This window comes from Telmatherina bonti (assembly GCF_933228915.1).
Source record: "Telmatherina bonti genome assembly, chromosome: 12".
Lineage (NCBI taxonomy): Eukaryota > Metazoa > Chordata > Actinopteri > Atheriniformes > Telmatherinidae > Telmatherina > Telmatherina bonti.
Window position 1 is genome coordinate 7,948,573 of NC_136610.1, and position 25,220 is coordinate 7,973,792.

At 41.9% G+C, this 25,220-nt stretch overlaps 1 protein-coding gene across 1 annotated transcript; it reads left to right on the plus strand.

The window, feature by feature from the left end:
- The first annotated feature begins 996 nt into the window (after positions 1-996).
- On the plus strand, positions 997-25,186 carry canx (calnexin). Its single transcript, XM_079250289.1, has 15 exons — positions 997-1,021; positions 8,637-8,864; positions 9,778-9,851; positions 13,716-13,774; positions 13,856-13,997; positions 14,106-14,187; positions 15,655-15,847; positions 16,179-16,368; positions 16,488-16,601; positions 16,683-16,839; positions 16,919-17,134; positions 19,742-19,861; positions 22,017-22,143; positions 22,221-22,300; positions 23,253-25,186. Exons 2-15 carry the CDS (start codon positions 8,640-8,642, stop codon positions 23,307-23,309), a joined length of 1,836 nt encoding a protein of 611 aa, XP_079106415.1. The 5' UTR covers positions 997-1,021; positions 8,637-8,639; the 3' UTR covers positions 23,310-25,186.
- Positions 25,187-25,220: the final 34 nt, after the last annotated feature.

Genomic DNA, 25,220 nt, shown 5'->3' on the forward strand with positions numbered 1-25,220 from the left:
AAATCTCTGCAGATGTGAACAGAACTGGTCCACGAGTGAGACGTCTTGGAGACGGTTCAGTTCGTCAGACTTTGCTAAGATAAACTCTTTGTTAAACAGACTCCTGCACATGAAGACTATAAGCATTTATAACATTGTTATTGTTCATCATTTGTGTATCTCTTCTGCTTTTGCAGGAATCCCTTGTGCAGAGATACATGCTGCTTGTTGTCCCCTCTTTCCTGTCCTCACCACCACCAACAGGTTCAGGAAGATTTTTGTCCTTCCTGGTTCTGGTTCTGGTTCTGTCGGAGGATTTCCTTTCTGTTAAACGGGAGTTTTTCCCCTCCACTGTCTCCTGGTGCAGGTCAGGATGTAGGATTGAACCCAAGAGAATTTAGATGCAATTTGTTATTTTCTTTAGCTAAGTAATTATTTTTAATAAACTGGATTATATGCAGACAGTTATCTTAAATTGGACAGATGTGGGTCTTATGAAGAATTTGTCTCAGCAATTTGAACTGCAATGTGTATGATCGTAAAAGTGCTTTGAGATTACTTTGTGGGGAATTGGGGGTGAATAAAAAAAACACATTTTGTCCCTGGCTGTATAACTCAGGCCATCAATCTGTTATTGTGAAAGAGTAAATAGAAAACAACTGCGGATAAAATACTTAGAAGTAAAATAAAGACTATATTTAACCATATTACAAAACAGGACATCGACTCCCAGAATAAATAGACTAATTTGATTAAATCTGTTAAAATCTCAGTCAGCGTTACTTTTTATTAGGCTTACTACAGCCAATCAGAGCAGACTTCCCGTTAGACCTCGACCAATCATCGCTGTCCACGAGGTGCAGCTTAGTGGGGAGGTCAGGCTGAGATTTCCTGTTAACCAATCAGCTACTGACAGTTGACAGGAAACGTCAAACCGTCGCTCCTTTTGACCAATGGGCGTTAGAATTAGGCGGTCCATGCGTGCAATAACCCACGTGATCCTCCCCAGTAGTTCCCAGGCGGTCACATCGAAGAGCCGGAGGTGAGTTAAGAAAGAGAGATAAATTACTATTTTACGCGACACTATTGTGGGGTTTAAGAAGTTCTAGAGAAAAAACGACTAATTTATGCTTCTTATAATATAATGAAATACTAGAGGTGGGGTTTTAGTGATTAAAAGTGAGGTGTGTGAGCATGCTGTCAGAACTGGACTCAGCGGCTAACTGAGGCTAATTAACCACAGGTGAAGCCAGCTAGCCTGCTAGCTTTCAGCGATGGCCTTTTTTTAAAAATCATCATTATTATCCTACACGGTAAACTAATAACTTATTTAAGCTGTCTTTATTCATTTTGAGTCACTGAAAAGCTTTTACTGAATCACAGTTAATCTTGGGTTGCAGCAACGGGACTGGAGGAGCTGCTCCGCTAGCCGCTGAGCTAACAGACACCAGCATGTAGCTGGACTGGTTTCCAGTTCAGGCTGGACTCTTAGAGGAGTTTAAGCTGATGAGAATCACAAGATGTGATTAAAATGCGAAAGCAGGTGTTTAAAATCCAGTGATTGAGGTTGTCGGGGTCGGTGAGCATGCTAGATGCAGCATTTCTCTGTTTTTAATTGAACAAATTGAGTATAAAGCTTTGTAGAGGTACAATGTAGTATGAACTTAAGTAATAATAAGAAAAGTAACATTATGTACATGTGGCTAAATAAATACAAACAAGCCAAAAAAAAACCAAAAACAAACAAACAAAAAAACCCAAACAAAAACAACCCAGCAGTGTAAGGCAAAAATAAAAAATGGAGCAGATAGTTAAAACGTAAGGAAATTGGATATGAAGTTGAAGCTGTGCTTGGAGCACACTTAGATTTAAGCAGCCTTGGTCAGGAATAATAAAGTCTGAACTCATTTAGAAAGTCATCAAAGCAGAGTTTCTCCATTTACAGAAGTGTATGTGATATTTGGCAAGCAGGAAAACAATATTCACGACATCAGACAGCTGCAGCAGTTCTGAAGACCACAGCCTCCATTTGTAGAAACCAGTAGCATGAGGTTGGAGAAGGTTAAAAAGTTAGAAACCGGTAGCATGAGGTTCGATGAGGGTAAAAAGTTAGAAACCGGTAGCATGAGGTTGGACGAGGTTAAAAAGTTAGAAACTGGTAGCATGAGGTTGGACAATGTTAAAAATTTAGAAACCAGTCCCATGAGGTTCGACGAGGGTAAAATGTTAGAAACCATTCGCATGAGGTTGGACGAGGTAAAAAATTTAGAAACCAGTAGCAAGCAGTTGGACAATGTTAAAAAGTTAGAAACCAGTCCCATGAGGTTGGACGAGGTTAAAAAGTTAGAAACCGGTAGCATGAGGTTGGACGGGGTTAAAAAGTTAGAAACCAGTCCCATGAAGGTTGGACGAGGTTAAAAAGTTAGAAATCAGTAGCATGAGGTTGAACAAGGTTAAATAGTTAGAAATCAGTAGCATGAGGTTGGATGAGGTTAAAAAGTCAGAAACCGGTAGCATGAGGTTGGACGAGGTTAAATAGTTAGAAATCAGTAGCATGAGGTTGGATGAGGTTAAAAAGTTAGAAACCATTCGCATGAGGTTGAACGAGGTTAAAAAGTTAGAAATTGGTAGCATGAGGTTGGACGAGGTTAAAAAGTTAGAAACTGGTAGCATGAGGTTGGACGAGGTTAGAAACCGGTAACATGCGGTTGGATGAGGTAAAAAAGTTAGAAACTGGTAGCATGAGGTTGGACGAGGTTAGAAACCGGTAACATGCGGTTGGATGAGGTAAAAAAGTTAGAAATCATTCGCATGAGGTTGAACGAGGTTAAAAAGTTAGAAATTGGTAGCATGAGGTTGCACGAGGTTAAAAAATCTTTTAGTTTGCTTTAATGGGAGGTGTTGGATTCAGATTATATTTAAATAATATTTCAATGAAAGTATTTATTTCATCTTTCATTCATTTAGTTTTTTAAATCATTAAAAAAGGGTTTAACTTGTGAATCAACTTGGGTTTTTGTTAGATATTTTTTCATGCTGGGACCATAGTTTCTAAAGAAAACCCGCAGAAGTTGGGTCACCACATGCTCTGAAGGCCTTTGGATATGAGGCATGTGGTTCCCATCCTGTAGATACTCAGGAATCTGGAAAATCATGCTCTATTTGTTATGGATGAATGCAGATCAAATGAATTAAAGTATGAGAGAACTAAATGCCAAACGCTTTCTGCCAGGCCTTGCCTGAACCTGGCTTATCACCACGTTTATCTGCTTCCAGGCGGGATGATGTGCCGAAGAGCATCCTTAAAGTTTAAAGCTGAATCCAGAAAAATGTTCTCCTGTTAATGATAAATCTGCAGAGTTTTTTTGTCCTGACACAATTAATTTCAGGCTCTTATCTCTGTTCTGGTTGTTTTGATCATTCACATGTTTGGAACACAGACTACCCAGAAAATGAGCAGCTTCACCTTTCGTCATGACAGACCATCTGTTCCTCCACAAGAGTCTTAGAGATACTTAACCATCCCAAGCCTGTACCGGCCCATGCAGCCTCGTATTTGGAGGGGAAGACTCTCATCTTGGTTGATTCTGCCTCTAATCTAGTTTATATTAAGCCAATGAAGCAAACAACACCAGACCTTCTCCAGAGAACTGAGGTCCGGTCCTCTCCCTGCAGGACTGGACACCTTCCAGAAACCTGCTGCTGAAAGGAGTTGGGTTTCCTCCTGGGTCGACCTCCCTGGTCCTGCAGAAAGTTTAGAGATTATAAAGTGGGATTCTTGTATGTTTTTGAGCTTCTTTTTATCAGGGGAACATTTGCTGACTGTAAAAGTGATGGAGAGGAGATGGACAATTTAAGAGGACCAGTCAATTTGTGGTAAAAATTAGCGTTTACTGAAGAATCTGTGACCAATGTGGGTCAGATTTTCTCTACAGAACAAATTAAATATGATAAACTAAAAGAATCAGTTTGCTGCAGATTTGTAGCGATAATTTAATGTAGAAGTTTGCAATGAACAGTAAATGGAGCGGCTGTGGATTCCACTTTGTAGCAGAGATGTTTTATTTCTGTTAAATGGTAACCTGTCTGGCCTGTTTGGTGATGAGTTAACCGGCTGACGATGCTTCAGACCTGCAGCAGCACTCAGGACACTTTACAGAAAGAAACTCAAGCTGGATTATGTGCTAAAGATCTAATTTATACTCTAACAGCTAGATCATTTATTGGCAACAATTAGACCCTTTTTTTTTTTTTTTTTTTAAAATAATGGAAATATTTGGGCTTCAACTATCATGCTTTACTATGTAAGTTATGTTGACCATTTTGCATTTTTTCAGCATCTCTGTTCTTCTGCTAGATTAGTGTCTTTATTTCTAATAGTTATTGATAAATGTGATAATATTCAGATGGTTAAGAAGACAACCTGTCGTGTCGGCTTTAGCTTTCTAATGCGGTGTAGTTTTATGCTGCAGACTTTTAGCTGTCAGAAAGCTCAGTATTTCCTCCTGAACTCTGTTAGAAAGCAGTTAGACGGAGATCTGAGGAGCAGCAGATGTCCTGCAGGCTGAACTTGCTCTAATATCAGATTAACAGTAACTCCAGGCCTCGTGGAGCCATCAGTCTGGGTGGAGAAAAGCAACTTCAGCCGGTGTCACTGAACTGATTAAGATTAAACTGTTTTATCAGCCAATCAGAGGCTGCCTGAAAGCTTATTACCGCTGCAGGCTGACCGATGTGACACTTCGTTTTAAAACGCACGCTTCAGTGTCGTTCACGTTTGACAAATTAAAACATTTTCTACATCTAAATCCTGATTACACTGGTTTAAAACCCTCCAACATCTGTCCTTTTGCGTGCAGTGTTAAAGTTTTTAATCCATGTCCAGGATCTCCAGCAGTTTCAGGTTTTTACTTTGTACAATCAGCCATCACAGAGACCTGATACCACACACACATTTCCACTTGCAACACTTGTTTACTGCCCATTGCAACCGCCATTGAGACTCGGAAGCTAAAAAACATGTAGAGACAAGACAGGAGTTTCCTCTGTAACATAACCAGCAGTTCAGTCTCAGTTTTACAGGTTTTGATGGTGCAGTCAGGAAAAATAAACTGGTTACATGATGAAAAACATGGGAGGCGGTGGATGATTCAGTACCTGAGGCTGAAACTCCTGACCTTCCAGCCTTTTATCCACTGAGCACGGTCTGTCGGTGCTTATCCTCCATCCTCGCTGCTTTTCTTTTAATGCTTAATGATGCACAAAGGGACCTGAGACCTGTCTGCAGCTGTAAACCCTGTAGGTGCGGATAGAGAATGACGGTAACATGATCTGAACAAGTCAAGCTGAATCTCTTAAGGATCTTTATCTTTCTGAACCTACTGAAAGTTTCTGCTGCACCAAATTCCTACATCAACCACGTGGACTCAAGCTAAGCTAACAGCTAGCTCTGATGGCCTAACTCATCGCTGCTGTTAGCCGAGCATGCTAATCTTGCAGCAGGTTAATCTGCTTAGCCTGAATGTGTGCAGTGCTAGAAATGCTGAGAGCTGATTAACAAGAAGACAGTGAAGCTTGCAGGATGAATCAACTTGATATTTTATCCAGCAGGGAAGCTCATGCTTTAAACCAAAGCTAATGATGTGTGTCCGCGTTGTGCAACAGATAACCTGTCATTGTTTCAAATAGAGCCGGGACGAGATGCTTTTCTCTCAATTAGATTTTTAATGATATCTTAGGAGTCGATTTGATTTAAACTGCGATTTCTCAGTAATACTGATTATTAGTTTGCTTTTAAACACCAAACTATATGAAAAAGTTGCATAATGACCAAGTTTACAGACTGTATCACAAGCCAAATTTCCCAAAAGACAAAAAATCAGCTGTGTGTCAGTTTTGCAGATTTATTCAGCAGCAATATATCTGAACCAGCTGTTTGAACATCTTGTTTCAGAAGCTTGAGCTGCATATAAAAGTGCTAGTTTGAGTGTGTTGCTGCTGCGCTACATTTGGCTGTTAGCTCTGCATTTACCTCAGGATGGCGTCTCGCTAGGTGGGCAGTACGACACGTGGATTACAGAGTTTACAAACAGCTTTCCACATGTCCAGCTCTGCTTTTCGCTTCAAAACAAACAATCCGAAATGTGTCCAAACTTTAGACTTAAAATGTGATGGAGGATTTATCTCTGCATTTCTGCAGGTTGTTGTCAGTCTCCGTCTTCTGTTTACGTGTTTTCTGGATATAACGTTGCGTTACTGTCAGTCAAGAGAAACATTTTGCCCCCTGCTGGAGAAAAGCTGTAAATTCTTCTCCATCTGGCATCTAAACATAGAAATATTTAAAATAAAAAAAAGTAGATTTTTGACCAAAAAAAAGCAATTTAAAAATTGTAAAACAAAAAATTCTGATTTATGTATGAATCAGTTTTGTTTTTTTTCCCCCCACCCCTAGTTTAAAATGTACATTTTATCAGGATAAATAGTCCAGAACTAGTTAAAACTGTAAACTAGTCATTGTTTTGGTCATACTATGCAGGGGTGTCAAACTCCAGTCCTGGAGGTCCGGCATCCGGCATGTTTTTGTTGTTTCTCTCCACCAACACAGCTGATTACAATCAAATGGATCCAGCAGCTTCTTGTCAACCTATTTAGGATTTTGATCAGGTGAGTTGGAGCATGGAAATAACAAAACCCTGCAGGATACCGGCCCTCGAGGACTGGAGTTTGACATCTGTGTGTGAGAGTAACTTGGATATTATTCATTCAGCTTGTTGGGAAGGCTTGTAGTCTTTAAAGACACTGACCCAAAGTTCATTCCAGATTCACGAACCTTTTACGTTTTACACAAAAGTGGCGCAACAAACCCGACTTTTTTTGCCCCTGTGTGATGTTTTTTTTCTTTTCTTTTTTCTTTTATTTCAGTCTGATCTGCACAAATCTTATGCAGGCCGCTTTCATATGTGCCACCAAATCAGGTGCATATCTGACCTTTTTGAAGCACCTCAGTCGTCCTACATGGAGGTCAAGTCAGTAAAGATCTGAAATGGCTTTTTAATAAAAATTAAAAAAAAAGTATTAAGAGAAATTTTTTTTGCAAAATTTAATTTTTTTTAAACACTTAGGTCATTATAAAGAAGAAATTTAAGTTCTTGGAAATCTTAAAGTAAAAGTGCAACATAAACAAACCACCACTTACTGTTTACATACACAGTAAATTGTTTACAAAATATCGACGCAGCTTTTTTAATATGAAAATATCGCTGCGCATAATGTCTTATTTCAGTGCATCAGTTTATTCTTACACTCCTACTAGTGGTGGGCACGGTTAATCGACCGTTAAGAATTTAATCAATGATATTAAGTTTTTTAATCAATCAAACTAACGCATATTTAGAAAGATGCTGAAGTTGTGTGAGCGCATCATTTCCAGTGTGTCCATTGAACGGATCCCATTTAACGTCCATAAGTTGTTCATCTTGCAATACACGTTGTTTTTATACATTTATACTTGTGTAGAAATACTCAATTCTTACAAAAATATTGAGTAATTAAAAATTGATCTTTCTTTCTGCAGATGATCAGTTTAACACGTTTAAGTCGCATCCCTAATCCCTACAGGTTGGGCTGTTAAACACCTCCAGCTCAGATGTTTGTTTGTTTTATCCGTGTGTGCAGCTCCATGCAAAAACAGTGTGTATTTTTAGCATAGTGGAGAGTAAATTACTGGACAGGCAGGTGCGTGTGTGTGTGTGTGTGTGTTGCAGCCCTGCTACTCTGTAAATGTGTGTCTTGGGGTAATGGTTAACTTCTGTGTTTATGTGAAACAAATGATCTGTGGGGCGCTGCCTGCAATAATCCCATGTGGCGTAATCTCATTAAGGTTAGAGGAGTTGAGGCGGCCTGTCCTGTGGGTGCTGGTTGGTTACCATGGTGACGAGCGGATGGGTTTAACGTTGCTGTATGAAAAGATGAAGCGTCTGAGTGCGGTTCATTAACACACCTTGTGATGCATCTCTGGTGGATTTAATACGGTTTAATTTGTTCTTCAGATCCAGATTTTTATCAGTTTATCTGTAAAATTGAGTGAAATTATTTTATAATAGTATGAGTAGATATTTATATTAGAATATATGCGTTTTTATTAGTGACTGTTTTTAAATGTATGTAAATATTCGGGCTGTGACGACATGCTTTTGTCCCGATTCAATTACTTTTATTTATTTATTTTTGTGCCGATTTCATTTTAAATTGCGATTCTCACAATTTTACGATATTGCTGATTTTTGTAGACTAAAAACAAAAAAAATGTTAAACTTTTTTTCTTGTCATTTTTCTTGATTTCAATCATTCTGCTGCTATAATGTCCAAGAAGATGAGTAAAAGATAAATAAAAACAATAAGTGACAAATTTTATAATGGATTAGTTTTATGATTTAAAAAAGATTTTTTTTAACAAAATTGATTTTAAAATTGTGATGCAAAAAATCCAGACATCCAATTTTCCCACCCCTAGTAAGTATATAATTTGATAAGCTGTATAATCTAATCAGAATACTGTGAATAATACGGTAATATAATAATGCATTTAATTAAAATATTTATTTTCGATTAACATTTGCATTATGTATTGATTGGATAAGTGAATCTCTTCTTTGCAGACAATGCATCAGAGGGTGGTGTTCGTTCTTCTGGGGGTCGGCCTCCTCTGCTTCAGTTTGGCTCCCGTCTGTCAGGCCGAGGACCTGGTTGAGGACGATCTGGGTGACGACGTGGACGTGGAGGACGAGCTGGATCTGGGTTTGGCTGGAGGTGAAGATGAAGAGGAGCTGGAAGGAGAATTTCAGGATGAAGCTCCTCTTGCTCCTAAAACACCTCCAACACCAAAGGTTAGCCAGAGCCAGTTCCTGTAAACGAGGAAGGGGAAACTTTCAGGTTGTGGATAAGAAAAGTTAAGAAATGCTCCCATTTCTTCCTGTTTGCTGTCATGTGAAGCGTTGAAATGCTTTTCCCATGAAGCGTCTGTAACCCATTAACCGGTCGAATCAGGAAGCCAGGCTGATAAAAGCAGTGTGTCTGATCTACTGACCTGCATTCACATCAGAATTAGGGCTGCCAAGATGAGTCGTTTAGTCACGATAACATCGACTAATAAAGCTGCCAACTAATATAATGATTGATCTCATCACTTCTTGTTTTTATTTTGTTTTAGTTTTATTTTTCTTTCTGTACTCCAGCTCTGGCTGGCTCGCCTGGCTTCCTGTCCTTGATGCACACGCTCAGTCGTGGTAATTGGGGTTAAATGCGACGTCACTGGAAAATTTAAGCCTAAACGGCAGTATGATGGCGAGCTGGCAGCGCCGCACTCGAGAGTTTGGAAGCATTTTATAAAAATCAAGAGAGTGCAATGCTAATGTGTAACCTGCCATGCATGGCAGCACAACGGTGATGCACGATCCTCTTTAAAAGCACGAAATGGCTGATTGTTTCTGACAAACGGGCACAGATGTCTCTCTAAGCAAACCGGCTAGTTAGTTGCTGACATTAATGCCAACAATTAACTAAAACCAAGCAGCAACCTCTGGCGGTTAAAAGCAAACCCTATGCAAAAACTGCAGTTCCCCCCTCATCCACTAGGGGCTCCAACAGCCTCAGTCTCTCTGAGCTTCAAACTTCTCTAAAAACAGTTTGATGTGATTCACTGTGACGGTCTCGAACCCAGCTCCAGGTTCAGTCTGTCAGAGCAGAAGGAGGAACAAACTTGTTGTTTCTATGGTAACGGACATGTATGCTTGTTTCCAGGTGACCTACAAAGCTCCAGAACCGATGGGGGAACACTTCTTTGCAGAGTCTTTTGACCGAGGGACACTGGACGGGTGAGTGAGCGCATACCAGAGATGCATTTCTGGTTTTAAACGGATTACGAGCACCATGCCGACCCACCCGCTCTAATCAGACGTTCTAACGTCAGTGTGGTTCTAACAGAGATAAATGTTCTCCTCTTTAGTCTGTAGTCTTTGAAGAAACCAGAACCCAATGATCAGAATCGTCCCGTCTTACTCTGATGTAAAAACTGAGCTTTAACGTGCCTCAGACTGGATAAAGAAACCACAAATTCACCAGAACTGGAAGTTAAATCAGCTTCATGCTCTTTGGTTAGATTTGTTCTGCTGGACCATCCTGATGTGTGGAGATGATTGTAGAACCCAAACATCATCCTGATGGTTCTGATGGTTCTATAACTGGTTATTGATTCTCAATAAGAAGGGAAAAAAAACAGTTTTATGGGAACTATCTGGGTTTCCTGCATCACAACAAATAAACTATTTTAACAGTGAAGTTTAATAACAGCAACAACAGGAAAATGAAAACTTTGGTATTATAATAAAAATATACATTATTTAATTACTACAAATAAAAATGCAAAGCATTGTAAGTTCATTCACATTCTGTGCGTTTACATGGGAGTTTTAATTCCTGTTTAATTCCAAATAAAAGTTAAATCTGCTTTAAACTGATGGAAAAACGACCATGTAAACACTTCATTCCTAATGCAAATTAAATTGAATTCTGATGTAAGTGGCTGGTTTATTCGCATTTTAATTCTGAACTATTTAATTCCTCTGTCATGTAAACTTTCATTCCGCTTTAAGTTAACTCCGGTCGTTCTGAGCATGCTCGTTACCTCGTCCTGTCCCGATGACGCGCCTTGTTTTGCCTCCCGTGTTTGGTGGTCTATCTTTCTTCTCCTTCTCAGTTGCTGCAGAAAGTGAAGTAGTATGCTGGTGTTGAGCTGCTACTTCACATTTATAATAAAAATAGCGGCGAAACTGGAACTTATTGTGTAGTTTTTACAAGTTATGACTGAAAGGACGAGAAGCAGGGAGCCAACTTTGTTTATTTCTGGTATACGTCATACGTCACGTGCACCCTCTGTCCAATCAGAACCCTTCCCAACCCGCCGCTCTGAAGAGGAATTAAGGACGTGTTTCATATAAACCTTCATTCGGAATTATTATCCTCATGTCACCTCGTAAGAGAATACATTAATTCCTTATTATTTAATTACAAATTATTAATTCTGAATTAAAAAACATCATGTAACCGTAGCCATGGTCTCAACAGACTGTTTCCATCTGGTTCTTTTGTTCCAGTCCAGCTCTTTAGTCCTGAACTCGGTTGGATTTGGTTAAACAGGGTTAAATCTGAACAAAAATCACCGGTTTCAGTTACAGCAGTGACGCGTCACACTACTGAGGATGAGGCATATTTATCAGATGCATCGATTGTTTCTGAGCTGTAGGTGTAAAATGTTTGTCTGTGTGTTGAGTCCTGCTCCCTCCTCAGGAGGGCTCGGGAAGAAACACACCGTAATGAAAAGTCTGTTAAAGGCAGAGAAGTGATGGCTCTTTATCTCCGATTAGCTCTGATCTATGACGGAACAATTAATTGTTTTTAAATTAAAATCACGTTTGAAATGTTGGGACTAATTTAGAAGCTTACACGGCACCGGGTCCTGCAGCGTCTACGGTTCTACAAATCCACTCAAAAGTAGCTCTTCAGATACGTTTTACATCAGATTCCCTCTTACGCTGATAGAAAGCAGGCAAGAGGCAGACAGCAGCAAGAGGACAGCGTAACTGGCTGTAACTGTCCCACCATTGGTTCAGCATAAGAAGACGACGTAGCAACGTGTTTAAATTAAGCATCACATGACTGCTACAGTCGGCTCACGGACTGTTTTTCCATGAATGACTGAAACACTGAGACATAAAACACAACACAAAACATGTGAAATGTCCTGATGAAGTGAATAAAGATGGTTTTACTGAGCGGAGTCGCTCTAACTTTTCACAGTTCAGATGACGTGTTGATGTTACTAAATATTGGATCATTTTTAAGCCGTAATACGTCACAGAAATTACAACATTTACGGCAAATTCAGCTTGTTCTGCTGGTTGCAGCGTGCGCACGTGCACGCACGTATCTGCAGTCCAGAAATCATGACGACAGAAATGACACGCTGTGGTGTAAATAAGATGAATAACATCAGACTGTTTAGTTTTTACAAGGTCAAAGTATAAACCTGCTCTGGAGGATATGTAACCTTCAGGGTTCACTGTTTTGTCCACATGTTGCATCCTGCAGTTGTAAATGAAGCCGTTCATGTCTCAACTTTGTGTCCTTGTTGGACAACAGAGCCGTTTTTATTCTGATGTCATGTAATAATCAGTTATCTCATATAAAAATTACATTCTGCATGAACGCTGAACAGAAGCTGGAATTTAAAAAGGTTGAATTGCACTACAGGGCGGAAAAAAAAAATCACGATTAGATTTTTCAGCTCCAGAGAAAATAAAAGCTGCATCTGTTTCTGGTGAAACTTCAGCCGTAGAAAATGCTGACTGCAGCGGCCTGCATCAGGCGCACTGCAGCTGGAACCCTAACGCCTTCCTGAAGGAGATCTGTGGAAAAATTTAACTTTTGTCTTTTTTTCTTTTGAATAAACCTTTTACCAAAAGAAGAAATCATCACAATAATCTAAACAGCCAAACGTAGTACAGGCGGTCCTCTGTTTACAAACAAGTTCTGTTTCTGTGCCATGGCGTAACCCAAAATTACCAAGCAGCAACTTCCAGTGGTTAAAAGTAAGATGCATAAAACTGCAGTTCCCCCTTCATCCACTAGGGGCTCCAAAACAGAGCAAATCCCCATAGACTCCCATGTTAAAAAGACCAACTTCACAGCAGAAATAAACATGTTTACAGCAGAAATAAACATGTTTGCAGCCTGGTACAAAAATCCATTTTCGGTTTAATAGGTCAGGTTTACCGTCATGGCAACTGTGGGGGGGAGTGAATTTTTTTCTAACTTGCCCGTTTAAAAGTAATTTATTCTCGAAGTTTGTCATATTTAGGGGCGTGTCCTTTTGATTGACAGGTACCGATCTCCCGCTTCAAGTCAGAAGAACATAGAACAACCGCGGTTTTTAGCCTGTTAACAGCGTGACTTAGCTTTAGCCCGCTTACCTCCGTTAGCTGGTTAGCTCCTGTTATCTCCAGGTTAGCTCGGTTAGCTTTTAGCTACAGAAAGCTCGGCGTTCGCTCGATGTCAATCATCCACCATGACGCTCACAGCCCCCCTCTCAGCTCCACCTCTTTAAGCATATTTGTATTTTTTGGGTTAGACGACACGCATGCCTCTGCCAAGATGGCGATGGTAGGAACCGCCCACCGAGCTTCAATTCAGATCTTCAGAAACCTATGAGTGACATCATGGAGGCTCCGCCCATCTTTTTATATACTTTATTTTTACCCTTAAATACCCCCTTATTCACTTAATAAATATCTAAATACACTATTATACATCATGTTAATGGGAAAACAGTTTGGTTTGTAAATGGACATTTCAGTTAAAATAAAATAAATATCGATGCACAAAGGGCTTGGTCTCCGCCTCCGCGTCGCACGTTGTAAGCGCTTATACGGAAACTTCCAACTTAAGAAATTGCTGTATTTTTTCTTTTTAATTTACATTTTTCAATGATTGTCGTAAAGTCAAAACGCTGTAAGTCGAGAAGCACGTAACTTGAGGACCACCTGTAGTAAACTGAGCTGGGAAGACTGGCTATGTCTGTGTATTACTGGTACACACACACTAACGTTTGCAGCACCAGTGCAACCAGTCCAAAAGTTAGTCTGGTTCCCTGAATTAAAGGTCATTGTCTGTGTTGGTTCCAGGTGGGTTCTGTCCAGCGCCAAGAAGGATGATGCTGACGAGGAGATTGCAAAGTACGACGGTGAGTACAGATGTGCTTCATCTTTCCGCCGATGTTTCTGCATGAAGCGGTGACTGAAGATGATGATGAGTGTCTGTGCAGGTAAATGGGCTGTAGAGGAGATGAAGGACAGTAAGCTTCCTGGTGATAAAGGCCTGGTTCTGAAGTCTCGTGCTAAACATCACGCCATCTCTGCCCAAATGCTGCGACCTTTCACCTTCGACACTCAACCGCTCATCATCCAGTAAGAACAGTTTGCATAACTTTGCCTCACATCTTCATACGTCAAGCCTGAACAAGAGTAGAAGAAGAAAAAACACGAATGTTCTGATGTCTGCGTCTTTGTGTTCAGGTACGAGGTGAACTTCCAGTCCGGTATCGACTGTGGCGGTGCCTACGTCAAGCTGCTGACTCAGACGCCTGATCTTGACCTGGTCAGTGGGACACACTGGAATAACCCAAAAACATCTAAAACCAGAGAAGAAGAAACTAGTCGGAGTCATCCAGACCTGAAACACCAACAGAAATAATTAATCCCAGCTCCATAAATCAATCAGTTTACGGCAGGGATGTGTCAATCTAAAAAAAAAAACAAAAAAAACAACACATTTAATTCCCAGTAAAAGATAAACAACATATCAGATCTTAAAATTGAGACCTTTTATCGTTTTATGGAAAATATTTGAGCTGATTGAGAGTCTGCCGCTCTGTAAAGTCATTCCAGGATGATGTTTAGCATCGTTAGCATCTCCTCTTCTTCTAACATCTGTCCGGAAACATTCCCTTTTACCATTAATTTTACATCCCAGCAGATTTACTACTTCTTCTGCCACCTTAATCAAAAATATAATTACAAATGATCCCGAACATATTGTCCACAGTGGCTTGTTGATAAATGACATCAGGGATCATTTGCCTGTTTTTACTATTTCTGATCTGCAGCCAAAAAAAAATTAGTTTAAATCAGCCGACATGCTTCTGATACATAACAGAAGAAACAATCAATGAATCTAGAAATGAACTTTTAAAACCAGACTGATGTGAATGAAGCCGATCAATCTGTGTGGACGTTTACAAATCTCTTTACAATAAAAGGTTTCCCTTTAAATTGTGTAAAAAAAACAAAAAAAACCAACAAAAAAAAACCGTGGTTTACAAAAGGATTAACCAGAGCATGCAAAAAGAAAAATAAGCTATGTAAGATTTTTGTAAATAACCGGACACCTTATGATGAGATAAAATACAACACATATTAAAAACAAACTAACGTGGACTCAAGACAAATGTTTTATTTTTCTTATTTTTTTGCTGAAGTAGTGTGTTCTAAATCATTGAATTGTGTTCAATTAGGTTTTCCACAGCATCTAACTTTGTGTTTCCAGTTGGGATGTACAAACCAGGAAGTGTGAAATGGAAATGTGTGTTCTCATGTTAACACCCTGTAGGATGGAGGAGTTTAGATGCATCCCTTCTCCATCGCACATGAATTAAATAGCTGAATCTCCTCATCCATGTCAGTCAGGCCTGGTGACGAGTCGTTTATTTGAGTCTTTCGTTGGAAGATTGCATCTAAAAGTTGCAGATAGGAGATCCAGAGGACTGGTTTTGGGAACCTCTTTGAGATATTCAGATAACTTGACTGCAAGTCAGCTGGCTGCTGTTTTTAGATGTTTATTTTCTGGCTGCTGTTTTTAGATGTTTATTTTCTTTGCTTTGAAGCGTGTCTCATTCATTAAAAGACGGTCCAGGTAGAACTGATCTCTGTTCCACTTCATAGAATAAACTAACGGCGTTCAGCAGCATTTGGCACAAAGTCCTGAGAAGTTTCAGGATCTTTGAAGCTGTTGTGAAGGAGTCCCCCAGATTAAAAGCTGTGTGTGTGTGTGTGTGTGTGTGTACAGGACCAGTTTGTGGATAAAACTCCGTACACCATCATGTTTGGACCCGACAAGTGTGGTGAAGATTACAAGCTGCACTTCATCTTCAGACACAAAAACCCCAAAACTGGCGAGTATGAAGAGAAGCACGCAAAGAAACCTGACGCTGACCTGCGAACATACTACACGGACAAGAAGACCCACCTGTACACGCTGGGTAAGACACACACACACGCGCTAGGGTTGTGTAAAAACGACCCAAACTCCAAACAATCACACAGGAATACTATCAAATGATTATTAAAATAAATTTGCTATATTTTCACATGCTCAGTCTAACACACACACTATTATGAATTGGCTTTCATTGGTTTTCTTTTTCCTGTCTTGAGATGGCATTGCCGTGATTTGATGCTATATAAATAAAGTAGAATTGATGTGAAGCTGCCGCTGGTGGATCCATCCTGGTTTCACCGCCTGGTATAAAACATGACCAGTTTGTTCCCGGTAAACACAACAACTTTATTTTGTTACTTTCTCCTGCTCAGTGGTGAATCCTGACAACAGCTTTGAGGTTCTGGTGGATCAGACGGTGGTCAACAGTGGAAACTTGCTGACAGACATGACCCCCCCCGTGAACCCCCCCGCTGAGATCGAAGACCCAGACGACCACAAACCGGAGGACTGGGACGAGAGGCCCAAGATCCAGGACCCAGATGCCGTTAAGCCTGAAGACTGGTAAGAACCATGTTCGACTCGACTTTTATGTGTTATGTGTGGTTACCATGGCTACAGTAGTGGTGTGATTGGTGCAGTCCGACCTGTGATTGATCGCGGTACGTTGTGGTGTTCTTCAGGGATGAAGACGCTCCAGCTCAGGTTCCAGATGAAGACGCGGTGAAACCCGACGGCTGGCTGGACGACGAGCCCGAGTACATTGGAGACCCCGATGCTGTGAAGCCTGAAGACTGGTAGGTTACCGTGGCAACGCAGAGTGTTGACCTCATCACCCGCTTGCCCGTTTCATGTGATGATGCGCTCTCTCCCATCAGGGATGAGGACATGGACGGCGAGTGGGAGGCACCTCAGATCCCGAACCCCACCTGCGAGACCGCCCCTGGCTGCGGCGCCTGGAAACGGCCGATGGTCGACAACCCCAACTACAAGGGCAAATGGAAGCCCCCCATGATCGACAACCCCAACTACCAGGTGAGTGTGTCCCCGGAGGAGACGTGGACGAGGTAGCGTCCTGGAGACGGTCCTGATCTCCGACTCGTTGGGGTTTCAGGGTATCTGGAAGCCGAGGAAGATCCCCAACCCGGCCTACTTCGAGGACCTGCACCCGTTCAGGATGACACCGTTCGCGGCCGTCGGGCTCGAGCTCTGGTCCATGACCTCTGACATCTTCTTCGACAACTTCTTCATCACCAACGATCGCAACACTGCCGACCGCTGGGCCAACGATGGCTGGGGGCTGAAGAAGGCAGCAGAAGGCGCCGCTGAGGTGGGTTCAGGTTGAAGGTGAAGAGTCCGCGGGACCGGCTGCGGGGTCCGCGGGTCTCCTGTTGTTGTTCTTGTCCCGTTCCAGCACAGAAAGTTCCAACAGAAAACAAAATATTTTCATATAAAACAGAAACGGCACCGATAGTTCGGTTCTTCTGCGTAGTCAGAGCTGAATATTTACAACTACAGCAGTTCAGCTTTGTAAAAGTTCTGTTTTTTTTTATAAGAAAAATGTAAACTCAGACAAAAACCCAGTTTTCATCTGTGGTTCTGGTTCTGGTGGAGGTTTTCCTCCCAGCTGTGACCTTGTGCAGCTCAGGATGAAATATTTAATCAGAGGGCAGATCTGATGGTGTTGTAGAGGTGGGAGAAATAATTAATTCACATAAAAATCGTGTTTTTTGTTTTACAATTTTTGAATAGATTTTTTTTTCAATTTTTTGTTTGGTCAAAATAGATTTTTCTTTCAATTTTAAATGTGTCTATGTTTAGATGCCAGATGGAGAAGAAGTTACAGCTTTTCTCCAGCAGGAGGCGAAATGTTTCTCTTCTACTGTCTAGTAGTAAATGCAGAGCTAACAGCCAAACGTAGCGCAGCAGGTAGACAACAGACACTCAAACCAGCAGTGTTATATGCAGCTCCAGCTTCTGAAACAAGAAGTTCAAACAGCTGGTTCAGATATATTGCTGCTGAATAAATCTGTAAAACTGACACATAGTTGATTTTTTTTTTTTTTTTTTTTTTTTTTTTTAAAATATATTTGGGAAATTTGGCACGTGATATAGTTTGTAAACTTGGTCATTATGCAACTTTTTCACATCGTCTGCTGTTTAAAAAGCAAAATAAAAATCGGGAATACTGAGAAATCACAATTTAAATCAAATCGGCACCAAAAAAATGGTTAGAAATCAAATGCAGAGAAAAGCATCTCGTCCCGGCCCCAGATGGTTGTGTGCTATTATTTTATGAACCGCTTTAAGAAAGATGGTTGTTAGAAAAAATTAAACTGTCATTGATTATCTTTTGTAACAAATCCTCAGATGGCGACGATACGGTGAAACACTTTATTCATCCTATTTGTCTTGCTACTACAAGACGACTCCACATGGAAACCTCCCTAGACCAGGGGTGCCCAAGTCCAGTCCTCGAGATCTACCACCCTGCAGCCTTTAGATGCAACCCCTGTCCAGAACAGCTGAGTCAAATAGCTGAATTCTTCTTCTGCATGTCATTCAGCTCTGCAGAGGCCTGCTAACGAGCCACTTAATTGATTCAGGTGTGTTGGAGAAGGGTTGCACCTAAAAACAGCAGGATGGTAGATCTCTGGACTTGGGCACCCCTGATGTAGACGGTTCCATCAGATGCTCAGCCACCATGTCTGCTTTGTGCAGGGTCAGATTATCCGGCTGTTTTGGATTCAGCCTTTAATACTCCTCAATATTGTGAATTAATGTTTTTTTTGTTTCGTCTTTTTTATTTTTAATATTCGTGCATCAAATCTGAATCATTCACATCGCAGTGCTTCTAAAACGTTTCCTCCGTCCACATGGATCCTTTATGTAACAAATACTCGGACAGTCTGTAAAGTGTGTAGAGGGGATTTTATTCAGGGTTGGTTCTATATAAATAAAGCTGAATTTCACTGAATTACAGGAAAATTAAATTTACTGCAAAAAGACAAATTTAAAATTTAAAATTGTATTTTAATCAGAAGTAATTGGATACATTTTAATTTTATTTAAGAAATCTCACAAAAAGTCTTGATTAAATAGTAATTTTATTGCTTTTTTAAATCTGTTTTTACCTTTTTTTTTAGATAAATTCCAAATTAATAAATTAAAATACAAATTTTAAAATACAAATTTAAAAAAAAAAAAAAAGCAAGGAAAAGAACTTTTTATGTTTTATTTTGACAATTTCTTTTGTTTGCCAAAGGACAGATGGGACCATTTTACAAATAGAAATTTTAATATTATTTGATAGTTAATAAAACATAAATGATGGCTTCCCTCGCAGCTGACGGAAGCTCATCACGCTACAAACGTTACGAGATGCAAGCGGAAGTTTTCGGCGTCCTTTTTCAGACGTGATTCGCCTCAGAAATTGGCGTGATGAAATTCTGATTGTCCCGCTGTGTTTGTCCCTGTGATGGATGCGAAGTTCGCACCGACTTTCAGCGTTTAAATGCGCGTGTACGACTTTTTATCCGACTAGAGAAGGTGCTGTTCTGAAAGCGGCGCTGGAGGTGCTGGATCAGACATTTTGTGTCTAAACGGTGCTCTTCATCATCGTGTTTACAGTGAAACATCATCACCATGCCTAACGCATGGCAAGGAATCGAGACGCAGATATTTCATGTTGGGGTTTAAACACCGCTGTTCGCTTTGTTTCAATATGTTTGAAAACTTCCACGTTATTCTGCTTCAACGTCCTACATTTATAACATCAGTGTAGCGTGAAAGTTTTCCAGTTTCTGTACATTTCATCTGGAAGTTGTGATAAAACAAGCATATATTATAGTTATTGACCATCATGCCTGGCTCTAATTGGAAGTGATTGATAGTTTTTTCCTAATATTTATCAGTTTTCCTCGTCTTCCTGTTGCAGCCGGGTCTGGCGGCGCAGATGCTGAACGCTGCAGAGGAGCGTCCGTGGCTCTGGGTGGTCTACGTCCTCACCGTGGCGCTGCCGCTCATCCTCATCTTCGTCTTCTGCTGCACCGGCAAGGTAACGTGCACACGCAGCCACCAGGCCGCTGTTTCACCACCGCTGCTTCTCCCCATTAAACCCAACTCTCTCCTTTTTAAAACAAGTTTGTCAGATTTCTCAGCTGTTTACAGCTGGATGTTCCTCCCATACTCTGACTTCTGCTACCGATCGATCAGTGTGAGCGATTGGCTCATTTAAACCGACGTAACGCATAAAGTTCTCGCATCTGGACCCTCCGCCAGGAGAACCTCCTGGATTGTTGTCCTGTTAAAGTAGCAGCCAGTTAACGTTGTGGTGGTCCACAGAGGTCATCAGGATCAGCTCAGGGTCAGCTGAGTCTCACCAACTTGCAGGAAGAGTTTGAGGAAGCCGGATGTCCGGACCGCCCCGACTCCTCCGGCCCGGTGAATAACGCTGCTTTCGTTAGAGTAGCTCCACGTCCGTCACTGTGGTTCTGTTTCTGCTGCTGTCTCTGTGGTGCTTCTGTTTGATTCTGTGCCACTAGCCATGTCTACATGCTTAGATTCTGATACGATCACGCTCCAACACGGTGTTTTATGCTCATTGTTGTTCTGATCAGCATGAAAACATATATTCTAAATGAGACGTCGTCCGTACTGATGGGGGCGCGAAAATCTAATTAAAAAAATCTGTCATTTTAAAGTAAATTTTTTTTTTGTTAAAAAAATCTTTTCTTTTTTTTTTTTTCCTTTTTTTTTAAAAAAAAAAATTATAAATTTGTCTTTTTTTTATTATTCTTTTTTTTTTTTTTTTTTTTACTTGTCTTCTTGGGCATTATAGCAGCAGAATGATGGTCTGGCTACTTTGTTTTTTTTTTTTCTCACTGAAATTAAGAAAAATGATTTACAAAAAAAGTTCTACATTCTTTTAGTTTTTCATCTACAAAAATCAACAATATCAAAGAATCAAATCAATGACTTAAAAAAAATCACTCGAATCTGGACAACAGTACATCATCACAGCCCTACCAGCTGCACATCAGCTGTCCGTCAGTGAAGTGTCATCCCACACTTTACAGTTTGATTTGCGCGGTTCGCTCTACTCGCGGGAAACCGGGCCGAGCCGAAGCAGAGCTGACCCGTATGTGACACACGCAGACTGCTTGAGATTTTAAGAGCTTAAAATGATTGTTGTGGGAGAAACTGACTGGTAATCTGGTGTAAAATCCACAGAAAGGTGTTTTCCTTACATCAGAAGTTCCAGTTCCTCCTTCCACAGCCGTTTCCAGAGAGTCGGACCCAGGAAGAGTTCTGGTGAAACACGCGATGTGTGTAAACACACACGGCGATCAGAGTCACCGTACGGTTCGGACCGTCACTGTAACCCGGCTGAGGAAGTGCTGTGCATGTACTTATGGCTACTGACTGCTGGGATCAGGTGCTTAGTGGAGTGTTTGTGTACGTGGTCAGAGGTCACACTTTTCCACCCGACTGGTTCCAGTTCTGATCCAAATTTAAAACAAGTTCTTTGTTTCCAGTCCAAGGAAAAACTACGCGCTGGTTTAAAGTAAGTGACCTCTGACCTCTTCAGAAAGTTTCCTTCAGTCTGGAAGTTTAGAGAAGAGTCTCGATCTTTAGCCCGACTCCACGGAGCTCATCAGAACCAGGACTTTGTTTGGTCTCTCCACCTCTTCCAGCCTGTTCAGGTCGACCTGAAGGTGTTTGATGAAAAACCAAACGGCTTTCATCCTGACATCATCTTTTCTTTCTGCTCGACATCGCTGCTAACGCAGCCACTCGGCGTGTTTAGTGGTGCAGCAGTGAAAAGGGTCCCCCTCAAACACTTCCCCACCGAACTACGTCCCCAAATTCAGATCAGAACAAAACTAAGAACCAAAGAAGAAAAGAAAAACTCCTTTAATCTGGTGGAAGATGACGATCACCGTCGTGACGTGTCGGTCTCCAAGGTGAGGCAGCAAACTGAACAGATGTCCTGGTTCTGGTTCCGGTTCCTCCAGTGGCTGCTGGCTCTTCACCTGTAAATTCCCAGCTTTTACTGTTGCCGCCATCACAGATGGTTCAGTTTCCAGCATCTGGTTTCTGATGAAGATGATGATTAAAAAAACCCAGAAGAAGAAAATCCTCCAAGTTTCTCGTCAGAAAACTAGACTTGTCTGGAGATGTTGAACGGATCGGTCCTGTTTGTTCTGCAGAAGAAGAGCCCGGCGTCACCGGCCGAGTACAAGAAGACGGACGAACCTCAGCCAGATGTGAAGGAGGAGGAAGAGGAGGAAGAGGAGGAGGAGGAGAAGGCCGAGGAAGCAGAGAAGAGCAGTCCAGGTCTGACATCAGAGCAGATTCTGTTGTTTGTGTTGCTTCTTTCTGCAGTTTGTAAACGATGAATGTTTTTCTACCAGCTGCCGAGGAGAAGGGTGATGAAGAGGAGGCTCCTGCAGAGGAGGAGGAAGAGGAAGAGAAGGACGCCACAGCAGAAGAGGTGAGCTGCATCTTGTTGTTGGTGTGTGTTACGGCTGCTCGATTATAATCACGATTATTTTTACTGAGATTGAGATCTTGATTATTTAACACAATTATCCAGTATTTATAAACAACGCTGCGCGTCGCGGTGTTCTAGACTCCGTGTCGTGCATTATAACCGTCTAATGCACGGCGAGTTGTTTAATCCGCTTTTACCGCTTATGTAGGAACTATTTTACGTTGGCCTCGATGTATGTTTTATGCCAAACAACCGCTGTCAGGCTGCAGCACGTTTCTCTCATTCACCTGTTAAAAGACGGCTGATCTGAACCAGCTGGTTAACGCGTTGCTATGGTAACGCCCCGTAATAGAGGGATATTACAGTGTTTAACTCACCGAACGACGTATAGGAAAATAATGCAGCCAGTTGTCACTGACAATGGTATAAACTATGTTTAGGTGAACTTCCACAACCTACTGCAGTTATTCTACATTGACCTGCAGCCGGAGCCGACTGAGACTGGCCGCCTGGGAGTGCTTTAGGACGGGAGAGACTCCCGCTGCTCCTTCCTTACAGTAACTGCAGAACAATATGTGCCTTCAAGTCAGTCGCCAAAACACCAGAAAAGTCTCTAATAACTCCAGTAAAAGTCGCTAGATTTGTGTGTGTGGATACATCTTACATGGTGGTTTTTGCAGGAAGGGTTGATTCGACCGGATCTGAACAGAACCTCTGATCTACATGTGTTTTGTTCATATGAGACCAGACAAACCAGCACAAAGTCCTGGAATGTGGTGGAAACGAAAGATTTTGTACCTTTTTAGGTCCGAACCATCAGTGAGAGTTTATTTTAGAGCTGCCTCCACTTCCAGTTCTCCCAGCGTGTCCACTGGTCTCTCCGTCATGAATTACTGAAAGTTTTTACCAGAATGAGTTAAAAATCTAACTTTCTCCTCCTCTTCCTCTGCAGAAGGAGGACGACGTTCTGCGGAGATCTCCCAGGAGCAGGAAGGTCAGAAGGGACTGATATCTCTGAATCCACAGCCCTGACCTGAAACCCCCCCACCCCACCTTCCTCCTCCTCCTCTTCCTCTCCTCTGCTCTGAGGCGATGAAGCCTGAATAGAAACAGTGGAAGCAGCGAAGCCGACAGGAAATTAATCATGGAAACCAACTCCTCCTCCTCCTGATGAAGATAATTCCAGATTGAACGGATGAGTTTTTTTGTTTTGTTTTTGTAAGAGATTAACTGAGATTCACTAAAACTTCCTGCATCATTCCTAAACGCCACCGTCGAGGCGGCTTCCTGTCCGTCAGAGCTGGTTCCACCAATCAGCAGTCGGATTTGTCCTGAGCGCGCTCCTGCAGCGAGGTGAATAAAAGCAGAAAAACGGCCGTTAAACGCCAGCTGCTCGTAAACAACGTACTGATAAACAACTAACGACTAACAGATGATAGAAGGTGAATTAGTCCACTAGCTGTCTACATGAGAAGTGATTAACTGGGAACACTCCGACTTCTTCTTCCGTGTCGTCTTTTTTTCCTGTTTAGCCTCCAGTTAGCTCCGCTCAGAGGTCAGAACAGTCCCAGACATTTAAAAAGAAAAAAACCTCAGACCAGATGTGGAGTCCGCAGCAGCAGATGTGCTCCTCCTGTCCTCAGCAGACCGACGGCGGATGGTTCGGGTTGTTTCAGGCGCTGAAACGACGTCCAGATTCTTCAGATGTGAAATAAAACCTCACAACGTCCTTGATCCTCCAGCCACATCTCAGGGTCTCCATGGAGATGTGGAAAGGTCTCAGCGTCTCTGCTGAGGATCATGGGGGATCCGAGACGTGGCTGGAAGCTCCATAAGCATCGTCATCTGTTGCTGCTGCTGCTGGTCACATGATCTGAACATCTGGCTCAGAAACAGCTGTTTTCCAGCTGCTTCGCTCCGTCCAGCCTCTTTCACTCCCTGCGTGGATCTTCTGACCGTTCGAACGCGGCATCATCGGGAAAGTCCAACCGGACAACGATCCGTGTGAAACGACATAAAAGCAGAAATATTTCTGACACATCAGCTCTGAGAAGATGTGATGATGAATCGGTCATGTTGGATTTTTCTGACGCTTTTCTTGAACAAATCGGGACGTTTGAGGAGGACGTCGACTCTGAGTTTAAACCGGTCGTCTTCTGGGTTTCCTCGTTTATTCATCAAACCGTAAATCTGACAGATGAGAAATGATTCGTGTTCATGTGAGAAGTTGCTGTTACAGAAAATCCACTGATCAGAACTTTAATTTAAATCCAGAGCTTCCCTCCATTATCATCATCATCAGATGTCGGGGTCTTTCTGGGTTTTTTTTCCTTTAAAAAGCTGAAAATGAAAACGGGATTAAACTACGATGTCCTTCCTGTTGTCCTCGTGTCCTCACAGTTTCTGAAGACAGCTGTGCAGTGGACGCCGCCGTAAACACTGAACTGGTTCCTGTCCCGTGTCCGTCTCGTGTCTTTGTGTCCGTCTTCTGCTCGCGATTGGCTGGGAAGCTGTCCTGTGATTGGCTCCCTGTGTCAGGTGACCCTAGAGGTGAAAATGGTGGCTGTTTCTCTGCTACGCGCCGTCTTCCGACGGGCAGAGCGACAGCCACGCCGAGCCTCGCTCTTCCTCTCCACCCTGTGTTCTGATGGGTTCGGCTCCGGCCACCTCGCTGACAGACTGTAGCCTGAACACGGTCTCTACTGGAGAAACCTTCCCACTCTGTAACTCTCTGCTTTTTATTTTGTCGCCTCTGTGTGTGAACTAACAGTCGGCCCGGCCTGTTTCTGACCGACACCACACGAAGGTCCAGCTTTGAATAGAAATACTGTGATGATGGAGCCCGGTGTGTGTGTGTGTGTGTGTGTGTGTCTCTGCATGTGTGCGGCCGCGCAGTCAACATTTTGTTTTGATGAATAAA

Bases quoted from the DNA above. Each gene is read 5' to 3' on its own strand.
- canx (XM_079250289.1), top strand. From the start codon at position 8,640: ATGCATCAGAGGGTGGTGTTCGTTCTTCTGGGGGTCGGCCTCCTCTGC. The intron at 16,602-16,682 runs GTAGGTTACCGT...CTCTCCCATCAG, and splicing joins GCTGTGAAGCCTGAAGACTG to GGATGAGGACATGGACGGCG. The intron at 22,301-23,252 runs GTGAGCTGCATC...CTTCCTCTGCAG, and splicing joins AGGACGCCACAGCAGAAGAG to AAGGAGGACGACGTTCTGCG.